The following is a 13,254-nucleotide window of genomic DNA, read 5'->3' as shown; positions in this document are numbered from 1 at the left end:
CGCACATTTTAAAACAACAACATAAAAAAAATCAAAACACAAACATAAACTTTGATATGAACGTAAGAGCCGCATGAAACCAGGCAAAGAGCCGCATGCGGCTCGAGAGCCGCGGGTTGGCCACCCCTGGTTTAAAGAAATTGGCTAGATATCTGTTGGGCCAAGGCCTTTGTTTTAGTTACAATGCTAAAGTAAATGTCTGTGATTTGAAAGGATTACTTTTTAGTACCCTTAGCTTTAGAATTCCCTTTACTACTATCCAGCATTTAGAAAAGATATATTCATAGATATTGTACATTTTACACAATTTCTATTTCAGTGCAAAGTGTAATTTGCCTTGTTAACGTTAACAATAAATCTTATTACTTAAATTAGAGTGTTTTTACTCCTTTATTTTATATCAACCTGTATTAATAAAGCTAATAATACCAACACGTGTCTTGCATTTAAGGTGGAGGTTAAGAGAGTCTTCACAATATCATCTGTTAGGATAAATAATTTATTTGATCTCATCGTCACAACTGATATTCTTATTTGGAAAAACACAAAGGCTATTTTTTTAAGTGACTATAAACTGATGAACTATAATTGTGATCTACTTGAAGCAAAAAACATTTTTTTTTGCCTTAACAAAAGTGCAGGTGGTGCATTATTATAACCACAAAGTGGAATCCACAGTTCTGGGATGTGTGGGAACCTTGGCATTACAACCCAGCAAGTCCTTTTAGTCTGATGTAGTTCTCCACACAAGATTCCAATGTCTGTGATGAACTGAAGCCACTGTTTAGTCCTTCAAAATATTCCTGTAGGTGAGGGTCTCCACAGAAATCGGGAGTTGAACTCATCCTGAACTGGCTCAGCTCTTGATGTCCAACTGCAAGGCCACAGTCGCGTCCACCAAACCTAAAAGTTTGTACAAGGAAAATTTTTACTATTAAAATACTAAGAAAACGCTATACGCTTAAAGTGAACATATGCTTTTACTTAAGACCACTGGCTGTATTATGGCATTGAATAGACTAGAAGGTGGTCAGAGTTCCTGTAACTACCTGTCTTGAACAATTGACTTGCTGAAAACATTGGCAGATTTTTGTCATGTATTTAAGGAGATAATATAAAACGGCTTTTCATAAATTTTAGCACTGGAATCAACATGTGAAAAAAGTAGACCTATTTAGTCCAAATTTTGGGTGGTACAAACACTGTGGTGTCTGTTTTTTATGACCATACAGTAAAAGAAGACTATATGATCAAGTGCATAGATCAGTGCGCCCCAGGGTGACTGTGGCTACAATGTAGCTTGCCATCACCAGTGTGTGAATGGGTGGATGACTGTTTGTGTAAAGCGCTTTGGGGTCCTTAGGGACTAGTAAAGCGCTATACAAATACAGGACATTTACCATTTAGAGATTAAAAGGTGCTAAAAAAAATGTCATTTTTGTGATTTCTACTTAAATTACAGACTTTTGATTTTTCACATTTTAAATTGACAAGAGTGATACAAACCTATGAGGCAGGTAATACATCACATCCGGTTTACCAGATGGACAGCGTGACTGGCTAACTGGACGGATCAGGTGCGTGTTCCACTTTCTTTTGCATTCATCCAGATCCCTCTGAAGCACAGCCATGAAAATGAAGCGCACCAAGCACATGTGTTCATGACTACCATTAAAGAGGTGCATTTCCTTCATGTCACTCAAAAGGTCCATCCAGAACTGTGTTCTAGAAGAGACAAAAACATACCATCAGTTCAAAATCACTATCCTTCAAAGCCTCACTATTTCTTACGTTTATGAAACTGTTTCTTGAGTTGATGTAAAGTGCGTGCATTTTGGATTTCTATTCATCTCACTTTCTTTATTGACAGTTTAAATTTTCTATCTTATACTTGGCTACACATTGAAGCTATAAAGGAAAGGTGGTGTAATACAAATCAAGGCTTCTGCATCACAGACTATATATTACAGCCACACTTTTATTTGCTTAATATAGTTGTTTCTTGAAAAATTTTAAAACCTACCGCTGTTTTCTGAAGTACGACCACCAGCTTTCAATTCTTTGATTTGTTATTGAAGATCCATACATATGACTGGCAGCTCCTGCAAAAAAATCCTGATGAGATGACCGTAAGGCACAATGCATTGCTGCCATCGTCCCATTTTCAGTGCCGCAGTATGTGCGAAGTCGCACTGGTATGACTCCAAACTCTGAAGCACACTGAACGTAGTGTTGAGCTATGACTTCTGGGTTGCTGTTAGTTGCTCCGCAAACCAACCATAATATCTTCCGCGAATAGCCATCAATACAACCACTGATAGTCAAACCATATGGCTTTAATTTGTCATATCCATCAACATGCCAAGTGTGGTTTGGTCCAGGTGAATCGTAAACTCTTCGTAAAAACTTTTTCTTTGAGCGCTTTTGGACTCCAGATGGGTCGAGCTCTGCCATCATCACCATTACATCATGCCTTTTCACAGAAAGATGGTGTTTCTGACGCAGTGTCTGCCACATTGAACGGTATCCATAATGTTGACCAGGTCCCTTCAGCTCTTCTATTATTGCAGCACAAATCAAGGCCTGAGTTGAGTAATGTTTTTTGCGGGACAGTGATAAACTTCTTAATCTACTTTTAAGTGTGGTCAGACTGATCTTCTGTTTATGTTTTGAGGCCAAAATGTCCAATGTTTCATTATAGGAGTAACCGTCTCTGAAATATTTCTGAATGAGGTCTTCAATGGAAATGTTTTCTTGAATTGATCCTTATAAACAGAAAAAAAATAAGATGGGAAATGGTAAAATAGATCATCAGACAAGAAATGTGCAGTTTTAAATAACAATGACATTTAAAAACCAATGTATTGTCTCATTATTAAACGAAATTAATATGTTGCTTCTTTGGGCCTCAGTAAATTCAAGACAAATAAAGTCTACAACTATAACCCTAACCTGGACGACTAAGAATCTTCACAGATATATACCTTACTGGTTTAAATGATTGCAAAATAATGTGTATGCAATTTATATAACATAAAAATAATATAGTAAATAAGGACTGCATTCAAATGTAAATAAACTGTAAACAGCCAAATGGCAGCTTTGTGAACTGGTTCAGACAACCTTTTTTATATATGTTATTTGTGAAATACTTACTGTTGTTGACAAACGCCAAAAACTCAATATGTTTGCCACATGAACCGCAGAACTTGACAACTTCTCTCACGTTATGGCCACAATATGGACAAAACATTCTTACCCTGAAACAAACAGCATTTTTCTTTTAAAATGGAGTATTAAAACGGAAAAGGGCAGACCTAAGCTAAAGTGTATATACACAGACGCATTTCCAACACAACAGCTACGTTGCTAGCGTAAAACTGAACTTCCAAAACACAACTACCTAGATAACTTAAATTACACAATTGAGAGCATATGTGTATTAGTTGTTGATTTATACACAAACACTAATATATATTCAAATAATTTAAAAAAAAGGTTCATTTACCTTTTACTGCCACACACCAAATCCGGTCATTAGAAACTTCATGGCTTATGTAGCCACTAGGTAACAAAAACTCAACACTGCCCCTAGCGTCCTGGAGCACTTCCGTTGTGCTTTGTATTTTGCATGTGTTTTGTCTTTTGCATGTGTTTTGTCTTTTGCATGTGCTTTGGATTTTGTATGTGTTTTGTATTTTGCATGTGTTTTGTATTTTGTATGTGTTTTGTATTTTGTATGTGTTTTGTCTTTTGTATGTGTTTTGTATTTTGCATGTGTTTTGTATTTTGCATGTGTTTTGTATTTTGCATGTGTTTTGTATTTTGCATGTGTTTTGTATTTTGTAAGTGTTTTGTATTTTGCATGTGCTTTGGATTTTGCATGTGTTTTGTATTTTGTACGTGCTTTGTCTCTAGGGGCCACCGTACTGCAGGATGTTGGTACCAACAAGCCCAAGAAAATATCCGCGCACCAATAATCCCCAGCAGCCTTAATCAATGATACATCATCTGAATGTTGCAGCAGAATTCCCATCAGTCCAGGAAACATTTTTTAAATCTTCTGTTGTCCAGTTTTGATGATCTTGAGTCAATTCTAGCTTGATGTGTTCTCCTGCTGCTGTTGCTCGTCTGCTACATTTCACTGTGGATTCAAGGATGTTCTGCATTTCTTTGTCTTCTCTGAGTCACTGTTGCCTTCCTATCAGCTTGAAACTGTCTGATTATTCACCTCTGAAATCACCGAGACATTTTCCCCAAGAGAACTGCTGCTCCGTGGATATTTTATCCTTTTCATTCAATTCTCTCAGCTGGAAATTCAACACAGCATCTTGACCATTCCTACATGGATAAATGTACTGATTTGCTGCAATGTGACTGGCTCATTAGATATTTCTGTTAAAGAGCAGTTGAAAATAAAGTGGGCGGTGAGTGTATTTATGTCACAAGACGCACCTCAGACACCATCCTGAAGAGAACTAAGCTTCTGGAGACAAACTGTTTTATGCTTGATTACGACTGAGCTGCGTGTGAATGATACATTTGTGTACTTGCACGTGCTGTGGCTCAAAATAAGAGTTTAATAATGAGGGGCAGAAAAATAAAAACAAAATATACTGAAGGAAAACAGCAGCTGCAGTAAAGGATCCAAATAACTGAGGGTTAGAGTGTGTTTTGTGGCGGATGTTGCTCAGGGGGAATTAATTTTCTGACTTCAAATGTCACTCTGAAAGGTCACCTCTGCAAAGACCTGAAAGAACTTGTTGGAACAGATTTAACTTGACGTGTCTTCACCGAGACGGCAAAGAAAAACCTCAGCCTTCAGAAAAGGCTTTGTAAGGGCTGTATATAGCATGTACCGCTCATTTGTAAAGGTGTGTATTATAATGAGTCTCCTGCTGCTCAGTTTGAAACTCAGCACTTACCATCAAACTCCTGATATAAAATTAGGCCTTAATTCATTGCTGATTCATTCAGAGATTACAAAAAACCTCAATCGGGCAATTAAATAAAATTATTACCAACAAGATGATTTTATGTCTCAGTTCTGAGCTCCGTTCGGTCGAGTCGCTCGTTAGGAAAAGGTCACACAAGCAGCTCAGGGAAAGACTTTGTACTGCGATACAGACGAACTCATCCCCAGGTTTTATATTTATTTAGGTTTAATGAAATGCAAAAAAAAGGTTGCTTAAAAAGGAGAACTGGAGATATTAATACAGCAAAATGTTGAGAAACAAGGCATCCGTTATTTCTAAGTTGATGCTGGACTAATAAGGCCATTTTATGTTTGTTTATTCTTCACATTTTTACCACAGTACATTAATTTTTGTTGGGATTGACATTCTTACCCCGACAAAGGACGACACAGAGCAGTTGAGGTTATATTTCGTGACTAAAAATTAGTCACAAAATAAAAATTTAATTGAATATTCGTCCAAATAAAAGAAATGAAACAACAACTTCTGGTTGCTTTAAATGGCTGCAGCATTACATTAAAAGAAAAAGAAGGCTGTTGGGTTCATCTTCAAACACGTTACTCTGAAGCAACAAATATCTGCTGAATGTAACTGATACACTGCACAGCTGTACACAAGCAATCAACACTTCACTACCTCACATTACTGCACACACAATGTGTGATATCTCACAGTTTTAATAATGGGATTAAAAAAAACAGCCAATAAATGTGGCTTAATGTTTCTCTGCAGTACACTGAAGCGCACAAGTTACTGCGTTCAGCTTGAAGATTTTTACAGCTTATGAACTTTCAAATGTCACAGGCGATCGCTCCTCCGCTGACATTTTTCCTTAAAAATGGCATACTGTAGATATAAACAAACAACAAAATAAATATTGAGCCATTTCATGCATAGTTCACAACGCAAGTGGGAGTGGAACACGTCATTTAATGCAACAGAAAACTATACAATATACAACAACGCCCAGTTTTATTTCGCATGGTTTGTGGTTTTACATCTGCAAAGATTTGAGATAAACATCTGCATCATGTTTTTAAAGAAGACTTCATATAACTTTTTTATATTATAGGTTGACAGATGTTCATATTCAAATGCACTCATTGACCACCTTATTAAGGGTTCACAAATATCTAATTAGCCCATCACATGGAAGTGACTCGATGCATTTAGGGATGTAGATATGATCAAGACGACCTCCTTAAGTTCAAACCGAGCATCTCAATGTGGAAGAGATGTGATTTAAGTGACTTTGAACGTGATATTGTTTGTTTCAAAAAATGCTGATCTCCTTGGATTTATTCCCATTAAACTCTCTTAAGGGTTTACAGAGAATGGTCTGAAAAATAAAAAATATCCAACGAGCTGCAGTTCTCTGGGTGAAAATGTCTTATTGATTTCAGGGGTCAAAGGAGAATAGTCAGGCTCATTTAAGTTAATAGGAAGGCATTATTAATTCAAATAACTCATTACAGCCCAGGTCTGCAGAAGAGCATCTCTGGATAGGCTACAGCAGCAGAAGACCACACTAGGTGCCACTCCTGTCAGCTAAGGACAGGAAACTGAGGCTGGTTCAATGGGTTCTAATTTCTGCTGGACCCTTTGACTAGTAGGATCAGAAATTGGCATAAACATGAGCATAAGAATGCATCCTGTGTTGTATCAATTGTTCAGGCTGCTGGTGGTTTAATGGCGTGGGCGATTTTTCCCTTAAAACCACCAGGGCATCATTTAAACACTCAAGCCTACCTGAGTATTGTTGCTTAACATGTCAATCCTATTATGACACCATGTATCTATCACTGATGGCTGCTTCCAGCAGGATAGCACACCATGTCACAAAGCTCAGATCATCTCAGGTGTTTTCTTGAACATGACAATGAGATCACGGTACTCACATGGCCTCCACAGTCACCAGATCTTAATCCAGCAGCTTTGGGATGTGTTAGAACATCATGGATGTGCACCTGATCTGCAGCAACTCTGTGATGTTGTTGTATCATTGTGAAGAGAAATCTCTGAAAATTCTTACTAGTATCTTTTTCCATCAAACTTGGTTTAACTCAGTACTAGTATGGTGTACATAACAAAGTTGCTCGTGAGTGTATGTTTTTTTTTTTGCCTTTCTATTTTTGTGCAGCGCTGAGATCAACTCATCATACATTTCCTCATACAGTAACATATGGCAGGCACAGCCTGCAACACTAAGCAGTGGTTTTAGTTTATCCATAACATCTGCTTGTATTTTAACAGATATGATTTATACAGTTACATTTTGGTAACCCTGACCACATGTAAGGCCAAAACAAAAGTTTTCAAAGTTTTGAAACTTGAAAAGTTTTAAATGTGTTCTTTGTTTTCTGATTGTCTAGAATTGGGAGAACAATGTATGAAGAACCAAAATTACATATTCTGACTGTTCAAACTTTGGTTTGGGGTCATCACGACAACTTAGACCTCAGAGGATCTTTAATTCATTAAATTCAGGTACTATTATGATATAATAATTTTCTATCATGTTACTGAACTTAAAAGTGGCTCAAATCCTGCCAAAGCATGGGCGTGAAGTTCATGAACACCGATTGGTTCAGACGGTCGTTACATTTGTGCTCCTGCTGCTCTGGCTGCGCAGCTCTGTGGGAGCGGAGCAGCACAGAAGCTGCTTTTTGAAGTGTTTCCTGAAGCGTTTGCTCATCAGGTACAGAGCAAATGGGTTCACACAGGAGTTGGTGAAGGCCAAGATGCGAGCGCACACGCTGGCGACGAAGTGGCCCAGCGACGTGTCCACCTGGTTGTAGTGGTAGGAGCGGTACAGGTAGATCACATGACTCGGGAGCCAGCAGAACGCAAACAAGCCGACAAACACAAGCACAGTTTTAGCCAGACGCTTCCTGGACCTGATCTGACAGGAGAGGAGAGAGAGGAGACAGTAAGTTCTGCATCAAATGGATGGATGGGTGGAGCTTTAGGTCTGAAAAGTAGAGCCAAATGATTCTATGCAATGGCCAGCAGGGGGCGACTCCTCTGGTTTAAAAGAGAAGTTTGCCTGTATAGAAGTCTGTGAGGAGATTACCTAACTTTGCCCTGAAATTATAACCTCGGTGAACACTTTCCTGATAAAGTTTTGGCCTCAGTCGCTTGTTTAAGGTGTTTTTGAGTCTTTCATGATATATACTTTATAAATGAGGATCTAATTTAGAGTAAAAGAAGCAATAAAGCAAGGTGTGCTGTAGAGAATCATTTGGCATTAACAGTTTGACTTGTGGAGAAATTATTGTTCAGTGAAGCTATCACATTCGCAGTATGTGCGTGGCCTGTCTACATGCAGAAACTGTATGTTGTCATATGGGCACAGTGTCAGAAATATGTGGTGCAGCTGGTCTGTAGATACTCCAGGTTGTGCTGCTGCTGGTCCATCAGTCGGCTGAGGAGAAGAGTGAAAGACAAAGTGTTCACTCCTGCCTCTGTCTCTGTTTTCATGCTGTATTTTGTTTGACTGCATCACAGCAAGACGGTCCTGGGTTTGAATCCACCATCTGGTCGGGACCTTTCTGTGTGGAGTGGGGAGAACCCACGCAGACATGAGACACAGTTTATCCCTGTGTCTGCGTGGGTTCTCACAGGTACTCCTGCTTCCTCTCACAGTCCAAAGACATGCAGTTAGTGAGGTTGGTTTACTTGGTGATTCTAAATTGCTCATAAGAGTGAATGTGAGAGTGAATGGTTGTCTGTCTCTCAGGCCGGTGATCTGTCCAGGGTGTACCCCGCCCCTCGCCCTATAGTATCAGGGATAGACTGCAGCACCCTGGTAGAGTAAGAACTGGATCAACACAAGCCTGAATAGAAAAAAAAAATTTTGTTCACATTTCTGGTGAACTCTGCTGTTGCTCCCATCCCTGTCACCCCGATATGTTGACTAATCACAGCATCATCCATGCTGAGCAACATTTGGGATTTTTGAGTACATTTGCGTTGGTTGAAAACCCTCTGAATAGGCTCTATGTACGCAAATACATATGAATATTGGACACAGTCACTGTAGCATAAATGGATCATGAATGTGAAGTTGTCACACTTGGTTTCACAAAACTAGGATGGCAAAGGCCAGAACTTTTAAATTGAAGCTTCAAAACAGGACTTTACTAAGCAATTAACCCAGTGTGTAACACCATTACAAAGGCCTCATTAGACATAAAAGTCTACAGTCCAAGGTTGTGTTTGTGTTTTTGTGAACTGAAGGGAAGTTTTCACTTTGGCAGATAAAAAAGTGAATTTCTTTTTCTTTTTCTAAATTTGCACTAAACCTTAATTTTCAACTATAATTTGCAGTTAATCAGGGGTTCAGGGACTCCTTTACTGGGAGACGTTACCAGGCAACCAGATGAGTAAAAGAAGAAAAAACCTTAACCCCCCCCCCCCCACACACACACACACACACACACACACAAAACCCCAACAATGTGTTTTCAGACAGTGGCCAGCAATTACTTTCATTATCAGCACATCCTAATTTTTTCTTTAATAACTGTTTGATTTTAGTGCGTTGAGTGAAAAATGTCCTTCATTCACTGAGACCCAGTTTAACATCTTCACAGTGCTCAGCAAACTCAGAGATGTGGTTCAGTATCTGACAAATTTGAGAATTCGGAGTATTATGATAGACGAGTAAGATGACCTGATGGTTAGTGTGAATCATGTCCACAGTTTCTTTCTCTTTGTCTCTGTTGGCTTTGAAATAAAGACAAATTAGTCCACCTCTAATCGCCTTTCAGCCAACTAACTGACCTCTGACTGATCCTTGGGCTCCCAGTGCAGGTTAGTTTCTGGGTTTTTGGAGTAGGAATGAAACTTTAATGGACAGTGGGGATCAGTAGGGTCCCAGCAACAAATGCTCCAGCTCCTGAAGATGTTAATCTGGATAAAATGTGCCAATTAAAGTGAATTAAGACTTTGGATACAGCTGTTACCCCTGCACCCAGTGGTAAGCTAATTAATTGTGTGAAGCCCTGTGAGTCCCATGTCTAATCTTCTCAGATCAGAACAGAATGATCCTCAAAAAGAAAATAAAAAACAGCAAAAAGATGAATCTATTCTGCATTTCAGAGCAGAATAAGAAGAGCTCGGGGTCTGACCTGCTTCTGAAAGTGCAGGTGTCCCTCGGCGGGGATGTCCGCGGAGCTTCTGACCAGACTGCGAGCGATGAAGCAGTAGTAGACAGATATGATGAAGAGGGGCATGATGTAGAAGATGAGGAATGAGGCGGTGGAGTGGATCTTCGGGTGGAGCTCCCCCGCGTGAGGGTAAGGGGCGCAGGTCACAAACGTCTCATTGGTGTGGCTGGTGGTGAAGGTGTGCAGGTCGGAGAAGACGGCTTCGGGCACAGCCAGAGTCACCGAGAGCAGCCAGATCATCCCTGCGCGTAAACCGATGCTCAGAGCAGCACTGGACTTGTTGATGTCCAGCGGTTTGACGATAGCCTTGTACCTAGAGGAAGAAACAGCATTTGTGAATGAAGACGAGCTCAGTGCAGTTTCTTCATTACGCATGCAATCAAAAACAACCACAAAAAAAAGAGAGAAACGATTATCTCATGGCTGATTTTTAACAGCAGGCACGGTTGATTTTTTTCTAATCAAACCAAATTATCTCTCTGTGGCAGAGAAAATTAAAGCAGGCTTTGAATGAAAGGAAGCAGAAGATGAGAAAAGCTCCTGTGGCGGAAGTCAGAATGCTAATTACAGCTGGTGTTAAATACTCCAACTGTGGCTCAGTGTTTTCCTACAAGATATCTTAATAGCAGCAAAGCAGTGAACAAACAGAAAAACACTTTGATGGCTACGCTGCAATCAGCTTGATTAACTGTCACGATCTTCCTGTGTCTTTATTAAATTTGCAGGATAATTAAACACACTGGAAACTAAAAGCGTCCTCGACATATTTTCAGACATTTGCTTCACTTCAATTTTCACCCGGAACCCGTTTTTGATCTTAGTTCAGCACAGTGACTAATAATCCTCGGACGTGGACTCATCTATGCACGTGTGAAGTCAATATCTCAAAAAACAACAACAAAAAAACAAACAAAAAAACCAAACAAAAAAACCAAACAAAGTAAACCCTTTTGGCAACTACAGGAGAATGAAATAATATTTTTTAATGATTGGTTTAACCAACAAGAAAATGTTTTCTTTGTACTGAATTCATGATTTTCTGGGGCAACAAAGTCATTGTTTAATTCTCAAAGATCTGAGAAGAGTCTGACAGACAGATATTTTTCCATTTTTCTGCTCAGATCATTCTTTTTTCTTTTTCGCCTCTGACTCTGTGCAGGGGTACGGGCCCCCAAGTGTGAAGCTTTATTTATATTTAATCAATCTATACAAATAATAGCGCACTTAGTATTCCAACAAGAGCCTGATGTTTATCGGGTTCCTCTAAAATCTCATTTAAACCAACAGAACCGATTCTTCATTTAACCCAGAGGATTCAGAGACACTGCAGTGGTGCATGCTTGTTGTTGCATGTGGGCAAATATGAACACCGAGCATGAGATTAATAAAGATTAGCTCAGGTTGCTTTCTAAATATAGATTTGTTTTTTCAAATATGTTAAACCATATACTGTTTTCATTTATTAAACAAATTGTTATTTATAAAATTCCTGCAGCATTTTAAAACATAAATCGAGAGAAAAAAAAAACATCTGCCTGGCACTGATTCTAAGAGCTATTTACAAAGAGGAGTTAACTGAACTACACAAACAGTCAAATAATCAAAATATTTTTTTGGAAGCAATTTGACTGTTTTAAAATTAGACTTTCTACATCTTGTGTCTACGATGCTGGAGCCATGCGTAAAAGCGCATTTCCCTCCATCATTTGTAAACATATTATCCTGCCGTTAACACAACAGCACAAAGAGTTATAGTAGCTCAGACTGGCTGTGTGACAAGTACCGGTCAGCGGAGAGAGCAGTGAGAGTGAACACGGAGACTCCCACAGAGGTGAGCTGGATGAAAGGGATCAGTTTGCATCCGACGCGGCCGAAGAGCCACTCGTCCACCAAGTACCGGCTGGCGTCCACCGGCGCGCAGGTCACCAGTAGCAGCAGGTCCCCCAGAGCCAGACTGGATAGGAATAAGTTGGGCACCGTCCGCATGGACCTCACCAACAGACACGTCTTCATTAAAGTGACATTTCCAATCAGCCCCACGATGATGATGATCCCGTAGATAGCAGCGATGCCGATACCAGGGAGCCAGATGCTGAAGTGGTGCTGCTGCTCTCCTGCGGACTCCCAAAATACCCTGGAAACATTCAGGAGCAGAAGTGTGCTGTCCTCTGGGGTTAACAAGAACGACTCCTCCAGCGACATATCGGTGGTCTTCAGTCTACTATTTCAGTCCTAATAATCATGCCTTTGTTGGCTGCTTTTATAAACGATACCTCCCTGCTCACGCGTGCGTCACAGGCTTAAAGAATGGTGGGTATAGTGTGATCTGACAGAACACTTGTGTTAAAGGCACTTAAAATCAACATATTCCTCCCTCAGAGGCTGGGAGGGCTATTTACATGTTTACATACACATGCTTTCTAAGTAGGAATCCAAGAATATGATTGATATGAAGGAATCAGCCTTTCAGTGAAGGCTGACACCAAAGGAGTGCGTAAAATTGAGGTTACGCTGCGCATTTGGTAACAGAATGATATCAAGATGCCTTAAAGATCAGTATAACTCACGACTTAACATCAACATAAAGAGATTTCACATATGCCATCAAGTGGATTTTTTCTAATCATACTGGTTAACAATTGACTTCTATTGGATGTGCTGTGGAATTCAATATGAAGCTATTAAAAACGTTAGGTTGGACAGCACTTGTAAAAGGAAAATGAATTATGTAGCTCAGCTACACAATATTTCGCCATTTTGTACTCAGCATAAATGATCTTTATTGAACATAACATGCTCTGTATATTGCTTATGTTCATGTGTGATGTTTTTCAGGAGGCGGCGATGTATGCCAATAACTCATACACCTACGTCTCAACAGCTTCTTGTCACTTGGTCACTGTTTACATTAAAAGACGCAATAAAGCAGTAAAACTACTTATATTCTGTAACAAAGGCAACCTGGCTGTGTGCACTGAGATTTATTTCAAATTTCCACAACAAATGTGATGACAGAACTGGGATCCCATCTGGAGTCTGAGATGGGCAGTGACTGGTTATTCTGGAAAAGCTTTGTGAGCCTCTGCCTTGGAAAGTTAAGAGATGAA

At 39.6% G+C, this 13,254-nt stretch overlaps 1 protein-coding gene across 1 annotated transcript; it reads right to left on the bottom strand.

Moving 5' to 3' along the window:
* Nucleotides 1–7,563: 7,563 nt before the first annotated feature.
* Nucleotides 7,564–12,349, bottom strand: LOC146616046 (gastrin-releasing peptide receptor-like). The gene is made up of 3 exons (XM_085374590.1): nucleotides 11,931–12,349; nucleotides 10,109–10,460; nucleotides 7,564–7,878 (listed from the first exon to the last, which is right to left on the bottom strand). Exons 1-3 carry the CDS (start codon nucleotides 12,347–12,349, stop codon nucleotides 7,564–7,566), a joined length of 1,086 nt encoding a protein of 361 aa, XP_085230716.1.
* Between the last annotated feature and the right edge of the window lie 905 nt (nucleotides 12,350–13,254).

Source organism: Diplotaxodon limnothrissa, linkage group LG16 (assembly GCF_057381915.1).
Source record: "Diplotaxodon limnothrissa isolate DT_005_m linkage group LG16, D_limnothrissa_male_GT1.1, whole genome shotgun sequence".
Lineage (NCBI taxonomy): Eukaryota > Metazoa > Chordata > Actinopteri > Cichliformes > Cichlidae > Diplotaxodon > Diplotaxodon limnothrissa.
The sequence above is the reverse complement of the archived record's forward strand: the minus strand, read 5'-3'. Positions and strand labels throughout refer to the sequence as shown.